The sequence below is a fragment of the Phycodurus eques genome, chromosome 14, assembly GCF_024500275.1.
Source record: "Phycodurus eques isolate BA_2022a chromosome 14, UOR_Pequ_1.1, whole genome shotgun sequence".
Classification (NCBI taxonomy): domain Eukaryota; kingdom Metazoa; phylum Chordata; class Actinopteri; order Syngnathiformes; family Syngnathidae; genus Phycodurus; species Phycodurus eques.
The window spans coordinates 13,139,530-13,156,451 of NC_084538.1; the positions used below are offsets into that span (position 1 = coordinate 13,139,530).

The 16,922-nt window shown below is 41.8% G+C and overlaps 2 protein-coding genes across 10 annotated transcripts in view; one reads left to right on the top strand and one right to left on the bottom strand.

The window, feature by feature from the left end:
• The window catches only part of LOC133412675 (ryanodine receptor 3-like), a 113,677-nt gene extending 106,434 nt beyond the window's left edge, over window positions 1–7,243 (bottom strand). For all 9 annotated transcript variants that reach the window (XM_061696219.1, XM_061696218.1, XM_061696220.1 and 6 more), the window contains exon 1: window positions 7,072–7,243. In XM_061696219.1, coding sequence (XP_061552203.1) covers window positions 7,072–7,119 — 48 coding nt within the window. In that variant the 5' untranslated portion in view covers window positions 7,120–7,243. The remainder of the gene's footprint in view (window positions 1–7,071) is intronic.
• Window positions 7,244–10,140: 2,897 nt separating this feature from the next.
• Window positions 10,141–16,922, top strand: part of LOC133412821 (formin-1-like) — a 55,302-nt gene continuing 48,520 nt past the window's right edge. Inside the window, 3 exon segments of the mRNA XM_061696485.1 lie at window positions 10,141–10,217; window positions 10,952–12,427; window positions 12,429–12,547. Coding sequence (XP_061552469.1) covers window positions 11,042–12,427; window positions 12,429–12,547 — 1,505 coding nt within the window. The 5' untranslated portion in view covers window positions 10,141–10,217; window positions 10,952–11,041.

Here is a 16,922-nt window from a genome sequence, read left to right on the forward strand (position 1 = left end):
AGACCGTCAGTCTATTGAATTAAAAGAAAAAAATAAAGGAATAAACACCTCTGTAAAATGCTTGTGCTTTGCAATAAGACGCCTGAATAATGAGTACTGTATTTTCCCTATACGCAACGTGATGGCACGATGGCAGCATTATAGTAAGGGGTTTGTAGTGGGAGGAATAAGGAACAAACAACTATCCCCTGCTCCTCTTCCTCAGGTGGCTCATTTGCCAAGGGAATTGAGGCTCTTTGTGAAACATGCTGTATTTTTCGGTGAAAAAGCTTCTTGGAGGCCAAATGGGGTAGTAGCACAAGCAGCACATTTGTTACTACAGCATCCTGTGTACACAAAGCAAATTCTGGTATTTGGGAGCTACTCTGCCTAGAAACTGTTGTAATACTACTTATGTTGCTGCTGTTGTACTAGTATGAAACAATATTTTGTCATATATAATATATATTATATATTTTCTTTTTTTTAATTTATTTTTTTACACTTTACTCTTGTATGATTGATGACCTTTGTTTGAAATGGTCAACATGACCTTTGACCGCAGCTGCCTTTAGCTGAATCAATAATCTTCCAAATAAATACAATTGTTTCTTGGTGTAAAACAAAATACTCTCAGGATAAAATATTCTCAGGAAATGAATAGAAAATTGTGAACAGCTGTGAGCAACAACTATCCGCTACCTTAATTTGCATTGCTGTAGACCCGAGCTGCATCATACTGACAGTTTTTAGTTTTTTAGTTTAGTTTATTTTTTGACACTTTTGACCTACTTTCCGTAAAATGGCCTTTTAAAGCCTGCCCTGACTTTAATTCTTACCTCCGTTCATCCATGTATCAATGCAGCTGTCCTTGTAGAGGAGAGCCAAGACAGAGTTATAGCTGAAACACTGATATGTCAAGCTCTGTTTGCTCAGGGACTGTTGACGATACGCTCATGAAGAGTTCATGTGCCGGTGGACGCAAATTTATTTGCCGCCAATCACAGTGTCTTATTTTATTCATTCCCTTTCAGAGAGGCACAATGACTGTCCTCATTGTCACTTGGCCGGTGTGGCAACAATTTGAGCTGGTGATAACTGCGGGCGACTTTTAAGTACGTCCGTGGACCTCATGAATCTATCCACATTCGTACACAATTGTAATAATTTTGAGTCACTTTTCAGTTGTTACAGAGGAATAAATAATTTATGAGTGGACAAATCCAACTTATCACTAATATCGGAAGAAAAAAGATGTGATGTTGAAATCCATCTGCCTGCAGGGGGAAAAGACAGAGAGATTTTTTTTGTGTATGTTACAGTGACTAAATTGCAGCACTCGTTGCAACTGGGTTGTGAAAATCAGGCAAATCATAAAATTAAGCGCTACCAGTTGAATCGATTCCAAAACACGCTTTGATGACAAAAACCTTGCCCGAACCATAAAGATAGAGAAGTATTTTTTGTTGGGAGCTGCCTTGAGCCTCAGAGAAAGTTTCCACCTTCTCCTACGAGGGAGGGCAAGGTCAGCTTAACAGCACCGAATTGCTTCAGTTAACACTCCTCGAAATGGCTTACTCAGGGCACAGTGGGGGGAAAGAACAGTAGACCACATTACAGCCAGATAGCAAAACGATACGAGAATGATTCACAAGCACCGCCAAAAGAAGGATGATTTTTAATAAATAATCTGTGACACACTGACATTGTTTCTGTGGCAACACGGCTGTCGCTTCTTGCACAGCTAGCGCTCCCTCTTGAGAGGGAGGAAGAGATAAGAGACTCTTCTTCCTCCATGCATCTAATGAGGAATTAAACCCTGAAGATACTGTATAGTCAGACCAACTCCATCTTTTGCAGCTAGAGTTACATATGTGCTTCTTTTTTATCCAGCTGAACTTTTCTCTGGATGGAATGCATCACCATACTATACTATATTGGTAAAATTGGAAAGTTTTGTGCAAGCATATAACACAACACAGGTCAAGTAAGTTCGACATGTTGTTCAAGTTGACTTGTGTGATGTGTGCGTGGCCATTCATTGCCATTTACTGCATGTTCAGTTTGCGAGCCCTGTCACACCCTCCTTAAAAGATCTATAATTTCCAAAAGACGTAACAATATGTTGGCAAAGCACCACTTGTGACTAAATTATGCTCCTCAACTCACTTCAAGGTAGTTCTTTGACACCACAAGATGGCGACAAAACAATACATGAGCACAAAAAGAGCAAAGAGGTGACTTTTTCAGCAAATAACGAAGGATAGGTTAAAAAAAACTTGCACGAATAGGTGACTCCATGAATTGCGAATATGTGGGGGAACTGCTGTCTTTTGGTTCAGGAAACAAAAATGAGTCAATAGCCTCTTTTAAGCAGAGATCTCACAAAATAGCCACTGTAGAAGATCTGCCAATAAGTTGCTCTTGCTTTTTACATAGAACTCAGAGGTTAGATTTTGCCGTAGTGTGTTTTTACACAGCAACATGGCATCCTGCACAAAAGACAATTCAATGTGTGATGTCATCAGTGTCCATTTTACAAAAACAAGTGGAAAACCAACTACAGCGTTGTGTCAAGTAATGAGTACACATCAGAGGACTCGTATCAGAGGTATAACTCAGAGACACAAAGAATAACATGGTCTTCCACAGAGGAAAGCTCCCTTCACTGCCTTGTTTAAATATTCACACTCTGACACGCAAGATTAATTAGGGCTGCTTATTGCATGCCACTGACACTACTGTGGAAATTTCTTCATTCGGTGACATGATCAATAGCTCATTACATCAGCTTTCGACAGGCTTGTCTGTGGGCTCGCCCGCTAGCTCAGTTCCCTCGACCTCACATGCCAATTTTATCTGTGGGCCTTCATCATGCAACAGAGGGAAATTGCCCCCGCTTAATACCACTATCGCAACAAACCAACTTTGTTGAGCAGAACGCTATGGATAATGAATTTGTCCCGGGTGATGCAAAATGAGCGATATGAGGGAAATCTCTAGTGTTGTAGCCTTGGAGGTGTACATTCATCCGTATCTTTTATCAATACTGAGAGCTTCACATTTTGAGGAGGTTTAAATGTGCCTTTACAATTTCATTTTACCATCGCATGACTGGACACACATCACCTAGTTTCTGCATCTTACATATGAATGTCACGTCTGACAAAAACACACACCCATTGCACATTTATTCCAAAAATGTCAGTTAGTAATGAGACTGAGCAATTAATCATTTTCGGAGCCACGACTGAAATGGCAGACATCACAATCGTAATGGCATCTATCCTTAGTGTTATTATACACTGCAAAATGTCGAATGGAGCAGTCAACATATCCCCTACTACACTGCAGAACAGCGCTGGTTAAATCTCAACCAGCAGTGCAGCTTAATATATGAGCACCACTCTCACAGGATCTGACACAACGCTATTTCATCATTAAATTACATGTTCAGTAGTCTCTAACAGTAGCTCCGTTTAGTGGCAATACATTTGTACATACTAGTGATATTACAAGTGAACATGAGGAATGAAATCAGAACAATGACACCACAAATGAATGTAAAATGTCAATACTAGAAGACACACTTTTAAGGTTGTCAAACATATTTAGTTTATATTTAAATCAAACATTTTGAATGTGCTGAATCTATATGCAGGAATAAACACTGATGAGGTGTTTTTTGTTGTTATTTTTATTATTGTTTCTGCTATTATTATCATTGTTGTTATTGTTACTATTTTTTCCTTTCTTGTTTCTCTTTAAAAAAAAAAAAAACATTACTCTGCGATCTGGAGGCCACTGGGTCTGAAATAAAGTAAAGTAAAAGTAAGTCAGTATCATCACAGCATACAAATTCACCTAATAGCTCATATCATTAACATGCAAACAGCTGTGAAGGCTTAGGGGGGGGGGAACTGTTGTGGATGGAAGGGAATTTGGTGTAATTGGGAAATAATTGTGACTTAAAAAAAGAAAGAAATCTTTGACAGACAAGGAGACTATTCTCAAATGCATGGTATAGGGTGGTTATGTTAGAACACAACACACAGCCAACTGACACTCAATGACTACTCTGTGTTATTCGCTGTTTTGTTTTTTTTTCCCCCTGGTGCGGCTAATAAATTTTTCCTACCTTTTTCCTTCCTATATGTTTCCACACTGAAAGTCATCGCCAGGATCCAAAGTGAGACCAGTGGCTTCACATAAACAAACCAAGCGCTGCCACAGCATGTTAGTCACACAGCCAGTCTGGCCTTTTCAAAGTCACTACGCACACTCAGACTGATAATAAGTCACCAAAATGTTATATTCGCCTTGCAGGGGTTCCTGCAACAATGAGGTTGTGCTTGTTTGCGCGCTTATCATCACACGGCGTGCTTTTCCGAATCCCTCCTCTTGCTCCCTACCGTGTCCACTCTAATGACACAACACACAGTGAGCCACCAATTCATTTAGAGAACGACTTCTGGGTAATGAGCAGTCTGATTCATGTGACCATAAACTGATGTTCTATTCATATTATTCACTGGTCATTATGAAGCCAATGTTGGTGCATTTTAAGGCATCTCCAATTCCAAACAGGATGTGTACAGGTTCCTGTGGCGTGTGCAGCCTTATAACCAGTCCCCCTAACATTAAACAACAGTTTGGAGGAAGCGTTTCACCAAGTCTCCTCACAATCAACACTACTCTTCTTCCCGTCAACACCAAATTACCCACAAGAGTCAACTTCATGCTTTCCTGCACTTCTTTTTCTCTCCTCCCACAGTTGGCTTTATAGGCAGGAGTCCAGCAGGGGTAATTTCTGCTCCCACTCCAGGGAAATTACTTTCTGCTGTGAGAGAAGAGGCATTTTGCAAACTGCTTTATGAAGTGCTTTGACTCCAATAACGGGTGACATTGGGATGCCAGCAAGAAACATACAGTATAGCCTCCGTATACAGGAAACAAACAAAACAAAGCAGTGACTTCAATGTATGGTACATACAGCCTACTGCATGTGTGTATTCATCCTGCTCTGTTTGTATAAACTTACATGTATCCATGTTGAGCATTCCTTTCTGCAGGAATGAGCTGTGAACTGAGCTTCAATGCTAAATTAAATGATTGTGTGTGTGTGTGTGTGTGCGTGTGTGTGTGTGTGTGTGTGTGTGTGTGTGTGTGTGTGTGTGTGTGTGTGTGTGTGTGTGTGTGTGTGTGTGTGTGTGTGTGTGTGTGTGTGTGTCTTCAGCCATGCTGTGCTTGGACTGATTAATAATATCTGCACTAAGCTCTGCTGTGGCACGTCTGGTGCAGCCTGACCACAACACAAAGCTCCACATTTGCATTCAACGCACACATGAACACCAAACTCATTCACTGACCTAAAAGTACTAAATCCAAAAATAGGCTAGCCTATGAAAAAAAAATGCAATTGTGAATGATGCCATTTCTATTCTTATCCAGAAAAGAGGAGCAGCACCACTGAAATGTCAGCTCCTTTTAGGAGCGGGAGGCATGCTGATGTGGTGACCTCTATGCGCTGCGGTTAAAAGGTTGAGTGACTGTGGGGACAAATAAGCAGGAAGTATCAGGCGACAGCGAGCAAGTGAAAGGAAGGTTTTAAAAGATCACGACTGTTCTTGGTTGAGGAAAGCACATCGACTACACATTCAAGACTCCATTACTTGCGTATACGTGATTCATGCCAAAAGTCTGTGCTATGGGGCCACGCTTCGCAGATTCCTGGTGACATTTTGACAGTGTTTTTTTTTTTTTTTTTTTTTTTTAGTTAGGTAGAAATGGATGATTCATTTGAAAATGAACATTGATTTTGAGGTATGTAAACTGAGAAGACAGACACAAGAACTTCCTCGATATTTTTATTTCATAGAAATCAGCAGCATTTCTGCTGGCTACATTTCCAATATATTACCTGATACTGGCTTGGGGGTCTAGAAGGATTTATTTTCACACAACACTTGACACTCTTTAAATTTGACCACAAATGGCCGCATTATATGATCATCTATTTTTGCCAACAGCATTCCTGTTTCTTTAAACTCTTATCAAGACAGCCTACACTCGCACAGCCTATATTGAACTGGAGCCTCTTGTCTGTCCTAATCAAACTGAATTGCTATGGTTGGGAATGAAAATGAACATTTAAATAAATCTTGCTATGCTTCATTGCATAGATCTTTGCTGTTGTCGCTGCTGAGACCAAGCCTGGAGCAACTGTCTGCCCCCCGCTGCCAGGCTACTACCAACCATAAGACTAGGTAAACTTACACAACCTACAAAGATCCAGAAGAAGAGCTCTATGTAAAACGGTGCCTTAAAGATAACTATGTTCTGTTAAGAAATAGAGGCATTTATTTCACAATAAACCTGTTGTTTTGGTTGTTGCTGTACTGCAGTTGTGGAGATGCCTGGCAATTTTACAGAGAACTGTATTTAATATTTAGCTCCTCGTAGGTTGCTAGCTCGTACAAAATCTTAACCCCATTACAAACAATTGTCAGTATGATGTACTTAATGTTATACACAACATACATCATGTTAAATTAATATTTCTCTGTCACTGCCTGAAAACTGAACATTATTATCAAAGGCATAAATAAATGGCTGCTCCTCCGTTGACTACCTGCGCAACAATTTTTGTGGTTGTGAGCATACAATATTGCAAGAGCATGCACAGCTGTTCTTCCTTCATAAAGAGGCTCTCCATACAAGTCTGCAAATCATTTCATGATGAATCCAGTTTTGCATCAACCAGCCACTGTAACTATGTTGACAAAGAAGGATTTAAGCTACAGTATAAGGAGCATGTGATGGACTTGTTGTCAACTTCTTCGTTCAAAGGCTGCATAGTGCATATATGGATATAAGGACTCGCTGAGATTATACACAAATAATAAGGCACTAGAACCATCTTCAAGATGTGTACAAGAACCTATCAAGGTATTTTATATGTAAGAAACAGAAACATCCCACATGAGTACTTGGTTTAGGCAGAAACAACCTCCCTTGCATGGGATGATGATGATGATAAAATTACGACAAAGAGAAGTCTGCAGAGCAGCACATCAGCAAACGTGTACTCACAGTTCTGAGGAACTGAATCTCATCCTCTCCTTCTCCACCTTCAGCCATGGCTGCAAGTGAGCCCGCTCAGGCGCTGGCTCCTCTTCCTTGTCGACGTGAGCATACAGCTAATCCACGGCCATACGGCGGCGAGACTGCCGGCCAAACCCCGGTGCACAAGCCTCCTTCACCAGTGGCGCCAGGGGAGGAGGAGAAGGAGGAGGAGGAGGAGGAGGAGGAGGCGCAGGAGGAGCAGAAGGAGCAGAGGAGCAGGAGGAGGAGGGAGGTCCGTGAAGAGGGGACGCTGCTGCTGATGCTGCTGCTGATGATGATGATGATGCTGATGCTTGGCTGGGGCGACTGCACTGCGTGGCGTGGAAACAAGGAGAAGCACAGACACATCCGCGACCTCACCCCTCGACGCAGATTACAATGCCATATTCAAACAGAGATAACAATAACAATCAGTCTTGGGGCGTTTTCGAGAAAGCATGCACGCCAGTTTCCATTTACGAGCTCAGATGAGCAACACGTCTAGACAATCTGATGTTTGGCCACAGGATGCAATCATGTGTCGGTAAAACCAGAACGCTCATAAAACTGCCCCAGAACCTACAGAAATCTGAGAAACTCATTATAGTTCACGCAAATTCCTATGTCTAGGATTTTAACAATGGGAATTGTTGTATCGGTCACTGATCGTGTAGTCGTGTGTGAAAATTGTATTCATGCTCAATGAAGGGACCTCCCTATTAATCCAATACTGCCCTCTAACGTCAAAGCAGTGTCCTACAAACCTACAAAGAATTTACACCCACCGACCACATTATTGGGTACCAGTGTGACCAGCAATGCCGTTTCTGCTCACCTAAAAGGCGTTAGTAGCACTGATCTACATTCACAGCCTTGGTCCTGTGGCTGTGTTTTAACTTTGACTTTTGGTTTAAAATTGTGTATTTGTGGGACAGGTCAAAGTCAGTTTTGTTTCCTTTTGGCACAAATTCATTTGCATTTGGGAGGAATTCCAGTTTTTGCTCCAACACCGAGATTCTAACACCTGCAGGCTGCAGCCGCTATTTGTGCATCAATATCCAGCTTCTCCTTCATTTTCCTGTTTCTCCTCGTGCCACAATTTCAAGTCTCCTTTACAAAGCCGCAAGCGAGCAGAACAGGTACTGTAGATATGCATGATTCCCCTGCCTGATCTTTTACTTGGCACATTAGACACACGTCCTCTGGATTAATATCACCTTGACACTCAGATGATGCATTTTTATCAACATCATCATTCTTATTATTTTCATCATCATCTTGATCAGCATCACCGTGTGCGATTCCATTCTCTTTTAACCCTGTTGATATTTTAACAATACTGTATGTTTATTACTGTGTTGTAAAGTATAACTGCACTATACTGACAAGCATTTTTGTTATTACCTTATTTAGCTCCGTAAGTGGCGCACAATATTAGAAACACATCTCCGTGTGATGCAATGCAGTTCTATACTAATCCAACCTGATCCATGATAATAAATATTTTGCCAAACTAATACCTGTCTGAGTCACTGATGGTGTCGTGGTACAGTCTCCTGACTTCTGTGCAGAGAGCATGGGTTGAGTTCCCTCAGCGCTCAGCGACAGTGTGAATGTACATGTGAATGGTTGTCTGTCTTAATATGTGCCCTGTGATTGACCGGCTCCCAGTCTATCGTGTATTCCGCCTTTCGCCTGAGGTCAGCTGGGACAGGCGGAACAGACGATGGATGGATAGATAATACCTGTCTGACAGTTTCAATAAAACTGAGGGAGCCAGTTGTTGTTGTTGTTGTTGTTTTTATCACATGCTTTGGTTCCATTGGATTGTGCAAGTGTAGTTTTTAAAGTGTCCTGTAAAGATGACTCCTAGCCTTCTTTCTTGCTCCCACATACAGTAAGTCTCCTTTTCATTAATACTTGACTGTAACCTGCTCACGCTTACTTTCTCCTGTGCTGCTAAAGTCTGTGGGGAAAACAAAGCCCCACAGTCAACCACTCACTGTAAAGAGTTTCAGTATTAAAACGTTGATTTGGTTTCTTCTTAATAGCCAAGATCGTTACTGTATATCACTGCAATTTGAAATGAACTCATTAGTAAAAAGCACTTTTGGCAACATCCTCTGAAGGAGAGAGTCAATGACAAATGAGTGAGAATGTGAATGTGTGTCGTCTGAAGATGTACAGCATCTGCTATACAGGTGCATCGAAATACAATTGAAGTTTTTATATTTCTGTAGTTAAAACGTGAAACTCATATATGCAGATTAATGAAAGACAGGGAAAAGGAAAATTCCTTCCTAATTTCCGTATTAAAAATATTTTTGGATTGTTATGCAATATTTTTAATTTCTTGAGATGGTGAATTTGAGTGTTTTTATTTGTTGGAAGCTATAATTATCCAAATTATACAATATAAAAAAGAATGAAATATTTCATTTTTGATGTGATTTTCAATTTTTCAATACAGCTACTGAAATAAATTGAAATTTCTATGATATTCTTTTTATTTCTATTTGTTGATATGCATTTTTTGTGAGGGACTCATTACAAATTTACAAATAAATATCAAAACTTTCACATGCATACCTTACTTACAATGTGTGTGCCTTATATTACAAATCATATACTTTTAATCTATACTAGATTAAACTATGGCCAAATGAACCATAACAATCTGGTGGTGGTCATAATTTATTTAACATCCAAATGGAACATGAACGGTTCAACACCAGATTGCCCACTAAGTGTCACTGTTTAGCATAAGGGCTTTGAAATAAAAAATAATAATAAAATGTTTTTAAAAATGGGGGGGGGGGGGGGGGGCGAAAGAGGATCCACTTGGTGTACTCCTCAAATTGCAAACAACACTGAAAGCTCGCAACATCATCGTTAGCCGTAGATCGCTACCTTGGCCTACCTGCCAGTCGCAGCAGCACTGGCTCAACATATTGTGGACCGGCTTTATTGAAGATGAGCCAATCACATCACAGTTGGGCAGTGCAAAGTCCGTCCATTGGATCCAAGTCTTGTCAATCACGACAGAGGCGCCCTGCAAAACCGCGGTTAGTCCTCCTGGCTGGCTGGCTGTAACACAGACATGACCAAAAATATTTGTCCTGCAAGTGAATCGGGTAAGTCAATATCTGTTTTGTTTTCATGAGGTGTCCTGATTGAACCTGCTGCTGCAGGTGCACTTGCATGTGGCGCAATTTGCTTTTCCAATGTAAGTCAGCACCGCAATTGAAGCTGATGTAAATCTGATAGAGCATCGAACAGTGTTCCGTTTGCGTTTCACTGTAAATATAGCGCAGTATTTATCGACTTCATTGGCAGTTTTGTGAGCAGAGCCGCAAATAATGGTAACATTGTGAAGGAACACATGTGCTATCGTTTATTGCAAGGTGACATCAACCCCATGGGATGATGATGTAAACAGTAGAGAGGCATTTTTTTCCGAAGTGTTAAAAGTTGTTCATCACTGGTAAAAATTGTAAAACGTGCATGGTTTGCCTGCAAACGCGGAATGAAGGAAACGCAAGCAAAATATGGACCATATATATGCGTCATGAAACATTGAATGTGTGTGCCATCTTTTGAATGTTTCAGTTTACTTGTGGTGCTGCATGTCAAAGGAGAGGAAGGACATAATGCCGGACTATAATTTTACACATTTAACAAACAGGGTTGACTTTAAGCTCAAGAATATATTTTTTTTTTCATTCAGTCAAGCAGTTCAGTCTTCAATTCAAAAAGGTCTTGAATGTACAGCTAATGCTGTAGTAGTCTATAAATGACTGTTCATAAATGTTTCTTTATGTATGATGAATGTATTTAGTCAAATGTTTGGCTGTGTACTCTCTAACAGCATCAGGATGGGCCATCGGATGAGCAGTCAAGTCCATCTTCAGGTGGACCGGCTCCTGGGAGATCTTTGGTGAGGAACGTGTCGCCCATCATGGAGGGCACACATACTGTTTTGCTTCTGTATGTGCCCATCCGTGAGCTCAGCAACATCAGCCTATATTTCCCTAAGCGGCCGGTCCCCAGCTTCAAGTACAAGAGCCGCACCCCTCCTTCAGCCCAGACCGGTAATGACCATGACTGTGGAAAGGAGGATCTCACTGTGTCCAAACAAAGAGGCCAGTCTTCCAACTCCTCGGGCAAACCCTTCAGCTACCAACGGGCAACAAAGGCGGCTGTTGCAGAGCTCTGCTTGCTGGCTGCCGAGCACCACCAATTACTGGCAGACATCTTATCCCTGTGCAAGGATTGTGCCAATAAAGTCAAGATGGGCAACCGGGATGGAAAAATCCAGGATTACAACATGGCCCCGGAGGTTGACCCAGGAGCTGAGGTTGACTGCAGCAGAAACTTAACAAGTTCGCCAGAGCATACAGCAACAAAGAGTAGAACGATGAAGATGAAGGGAGGCAAGAGGCTTGATAGTGCAAAGTATTCCCCGCACAGTCAGATGAAGACGGGAATTTCAAATGGAACTCCGTCCTTTGATCTTCCCGCTAGGAATAGTGCAACCGCAGTCTCAACAATGGAGGAGATTCCAGGTACATCGTCGTCCGTCCATGTGTTTCACGGTCCTTTTGTCAATGCAGTCACTAATCCTCTCCTGCTTATGGCGGAACCCTTCCAGATCACAGGAGAGCTCTGGGACTTTAAGGAGGACAACAGGACCTTTGACTCAGATGTAGATTTCTGCAATGACTTCTCAGAGTGTGACAGTGAGCAAGGTTTTGAGTCAGCCTCTTGCAGCCTGATGGAAGGCCTGACCCGAAGGGAAAGTGGGAGTAACCTTCGGCCTGTAAAGAAGTTTCCAACAGAGAATGCAAGAGTCAAGTCCACTCAGCAGCTGCTTTGTGAAAGCAACCAGGGAGATAAGGGGGTGCGGTTGGTGGCTAAAGTGCAGGACTTAGAGGGGAAAATGCAACGTGTCAGTCATACAAGTCCAAATGGGTCAGGGTCTTCAGACTCTTACACTGGAACCAGCACATACCCAAAGGAGTATGTACAGGGGAGAGAATCAAGCGGAGACACACGTGTTGTGGTTAGTCGAGAAAAGACTGGTCAAAAGCTTGCTGAGGGCCTACGGTTGCCCCTTTCCCATACCCATGAAGTCCAGAACTTAGCTAAACCTCACGCCAAAAGCCCCTCTTCACCTTTTCTCACTGGCGTCTTCAACACATCCTTCCCTGCCTCCAAAAGTCTCCAGAGCATGTCACCAGCCCCGTCACCGAGCCCGAAGCTCAACCATCGGATAGTGCTGCTTTCCGATAATGATGTAGACCATGAGCGAGACAGCTCCAGCAACGCAGATGAGCCCAAATCCTTACACCGAGGTCACTGACAAGTACGGCCACAGACGAACAGTCACGCATCTGGGTTTGAATCTCAGCAGACGGCCGAGCAACTCCGGAAAGTGGAATTCTTCCGGCAACTGCACAACCACAGGGTAAGCGAATTGGAATCCCCTCTTAAAACACACACATTCCCGTCATGAAGCCTTGATGTTAATGTTGACATCGGTTGTTTAATCTTCGTCAGCACTTCACATGGATCTTAACTGTTTACGTACTTTTAATTGTGGCCTAAAATGATTCTAACCGGTCCTCATCTTCACTCAGAGTTTTTACTTTGTCACTCCAGCTTTTCTCCACCAATTGTTGTGGTCTCAGTTAGTTTTCTTGTTCTGACAATGATGTGTGACATCCAATACAAATTAAAAGCTACCCAGCAGAGTTGTACAAAAAGCAAGCGGGCTCTGAGAATTATTTGGTCCTTGATGATCCCTTTTTAACTCTCTGAGCACTGCAGCCAAGTCGGAGATTAGAACCTCTGATCAAAGGCTCAGACGCAAACGTGGTTCTCATGATCGCTGTGTTAACTGAAGCATTGCCAATTTGCTGCCGGAGGCTTCTAATTTCACAACCTCCGACCCCACCAAAACACCAAAGAGGAAACTGACAAAGGGTCACCAGCAGGTAATGATCGTTCTTTTGCAAACCTTTTATTGGATAGACCCACCCTAGATGTTGTGCAAAATGTAAATAAAAACAGAATACAATGATTTGCAAAATCCTTTTCAACCTATATTCCAATGAATACACTACATATATACATACAAGATATTTAATGTTCAAATTGATAAACCTTTTATTGCTGTTGCAAATATTCACTCATTTTGAATTTGATGCCTGCAACACATTCTAAAAAAGATAGGACATTGTATTTTCATTGGATCAATTCATTTCATGACATCATAGTATTTTCATAGCCTGTCGTCAATGTTCAAATTTGTATTCCAGGACTCACCTACAGTACCTGTTAGTATTTGGATGAGTACCCAAAGCTCAAGTAAGAAAATAAACTCGAAACCTTCGGTTCATGTGGTTTATGCCGCTTGGGGGCGGCTGTAATATGCACGATGACATATTTTCACCTTAAAGTGTAATAGTTTGACCAACATATTTGAACATTTGGTATAAATGGGAACTGATAAGCTTTAGAGGAGACCACAGATGAACAAGTAAAATTGTTTTTAAATACTCTAAACGGCTCCATACTCGCCTCACATTTATATTACAAAGCACTGCAGCTACCGTACTCTACGGCCGTTCATGACTTGTAGGTTTAGTCAAGGCTATCCTCTTTTACTTTCACTTAACTTGCCAAACTAATCTGCAATGAGTGTCTCTCGCTTTAGTCCTCCAACTTAATACCTTACATATTTATTATCTGACGTATGGCAGGCAGCTTTCTAATCAGATTACCCCGTGCGTTCCAGCAAGGTCATATGAAACTGAACAGTGCAAGAGCTCCTTCTTTGCAAGCTGTCATTCAACATGATGTGCGCTGCCTTGCAACATTGTTAGGACACTGAGAACAAGGGTCAGCTCTTTTCAGGTAATGAAGTGGACAACACAAGCAAAGACTGTTCCTTTTTGTGTGTGTGTCTCACGCTATTGCAGAGAAATACAGCCCAATCTCTCTGTAACCCCTGCAACATCTCGGTATAGCTTCATTACATGCACTTTTATTAGGCTTCTACTCTGCTTTAAATATTCATTCAATTGAATAATGATGTGTGGGAACTTTAGAGTTATTCTGCTTTTCTGCTCCAGTGTTCAGACTAGGACACCGCTTGTCTCTGAGGTCCAAATGTTCTCAAACAGAGCAAACAGTCCATCAGTCAGTCTTTCACAGCAAATGTGTGGTGAAACAGCAGTGATGGTCACAAGACCAGCTCAATGATTTATAATAAGCCCTGCATTTCTCTTGGTTTCTACAAAAGTTGATGATCCTCCATCCTGGCTAAAAGCGGTGGAGGTGAGTGGAAGCTGCCACATGCTCTCACTATGCCTTATGGCCTGCTTGCGTGACTTTGACTGATTATGTTGTGGATTTCATTGGACAAAATAGGACATAATTGGCAAATCTGTTGGAGGGTCTTAAATAAATATGACAACTGTTTAATCTTGCTCGGTCAGCGAAGGTCATTTAACTAATTCGCCACCGACATGCTTGGTATTGTTTCACAATCAGATCGTTTAGTTTTTGTTGTTTTTTTTATTTGTGTTTTCACTATATCAGGGGCCAAGTAATTGGAAATATCTCTCAGCATATTAATACTATGATTGATATGAATTATCCCTACATCCTCACAAGTCAGTTCACCTTTAACAAGCATTCTCTTTAGTTTGCACTTTGCAGCATCCATAAAGCATCCCTTGACCACTGAGAAAGAAGAAGAATGACCAGTCAGAGTGGCAAGTGGGTTAATCCATCATCATTAACATTGCCACCCTGTCAGGCTCTGACATTCGAAGGTTCCTGAGCTACACAAACTACAGACCGACTTATTTATCGAGAGTATGATAGGGCAACACCCACGCAGTGTGACAGTTGTTCATGTTCACATTTTCATTGCTTCATTGTCATGTAATACCTACAGGTGTGCACTTAAGAAACACTTGCACAGCACATCCATCCATCCATTTTCTGAGCCGCTTCTCCTCACAAGGGTCGCGGGCGTGCTGGAGCCCTATCCCAGCTGTCATCGGGCAGGAGGCGGGGTACACCCTGAACCGGTTGCCAGCCAATCGCAGGGCACATACAAACAAACAACCATTTGCACTCACATTCACACCTACGGGCAATTTAGAGTCTCCAATTCATGCATGTTTTTGGGATGTGGGAGGAAACCGGAGTGCCCGGAGAAAACCCACGCAGGCACGGGGAGAACATGCAAACTCCACACAGGCGATTGAACCCGGGTCCTCAGAACTGTGAGGCTGACGCTCTAACCAGTCGTCCACCGTGCAGCACTGCACAAGCACGTACTGTAGTCAAATAAACTGACTTTGCCAAAGAGCATAATGTTCATATGGATGAGTATGATCCAGTTTTAGTGTAATGCTCTTCATGTCATACTTAACTGTGTCACTTGAGAACAACCTCCCGCCTGTACTGCATGTTGCCACTTATTGACATTATGAGTCTGGCTCAGCAGGGAGGCAGATTAAATAACTATAAGCTTACATTTCCTGCAGGATCACGCAAAAGAGGGCATGCATGTGCAAGATGAAGCCTTATAAATTACCTATCAAATAGTAGTCATTTATTTCAAATAATAGTTGCAGTTGTCCCATTGTATAATGCACCTACAGTTTCCAAAGCATACAGTAGTTACAGTAGTTGCAGTGGTGTGTGTGCTCACTTCAGAGCCAGACTGCAGCATTTGGGTGACGACATTGCGATTACCCCCTCTCTGACCAGATGGAGGCAGTGTAGATATCCTTATGCATATTTAATTACGTTTTACATGTTCTAGATATTTGTATTGTTAGTACTGTGTATATACATATACGCATTTTAGTTATTTGAAGTATTCTGTGGGAATGTTATATTTACAGTGGTCCACCAGCTTTCAAATGCTCCAGAGCTGTTACTTTGAAGTGAGCTTAACGGCATTCGGAGCTGTCCCAGGGTCAGCACACATTCAGCAGTCTTCACTACGGGACCATGCAGCATTTATATAATGAAACATTATTAATCTAATCCTCCTTTTTTCCCTCTTCTGTCCAAGTGTCAGGGGACTGCAGCCACTGCTGCTCATAATGTTTGATTGTGGTGGACACCTTTGAGTGTTTTCCATGACCCAGCAAAGCTTTCTACTTTGTTCTGTGCATGTGAATGTTTGCGTGAGTGAGCTTTTGGGGGCCTTGACTGAATTGAAGGCATTTGTCCAAGGCTCAAATTCTAGGGTTCTATTCAATGGGACTACCAATCTCTTATAAGCAATTGATGGGCAACTGTGCAGTCAACTGTGCAGTCACACTGCAGTCATCGAATTTAATTTCAGTTATACTTAATACAAAAGATATTCTAAGATACTTTCATGAACAGGATGTGGTCGTATTCCTGTCCAAACAAGTCTATGTGTTGTCCTATAACTATAGGAATATGAGGTCACTAAGCTTTAAAGGCTTTGCCTTTTCATTCTCTACTTTGTTTTGTCCTGTTATCATCTCATTCCCTGCCCTTCTCCCTTAACTAGTGCTCTCCTTTCTCTTTGTGCATGAATGACACCTACAAAATAAGCAAAAGTAAGCATTTTCTATGCTTGTCATTTGTCACGTTCAGCAGCTATTCTTTTAACGTTGAGGTGTTTTGACGTGAGTGTTGTATAGCGCGCACAAGGATGCCTCTGCAGGTTGTGTTTTCAGTTTTGCCACTGAAAACACAACAGTTTGCCACTGTTAATACAAAAGGCACTACGTTTAGAATGACAGTGTAGTAGACTACTTGTAGTAGACTAATCACAA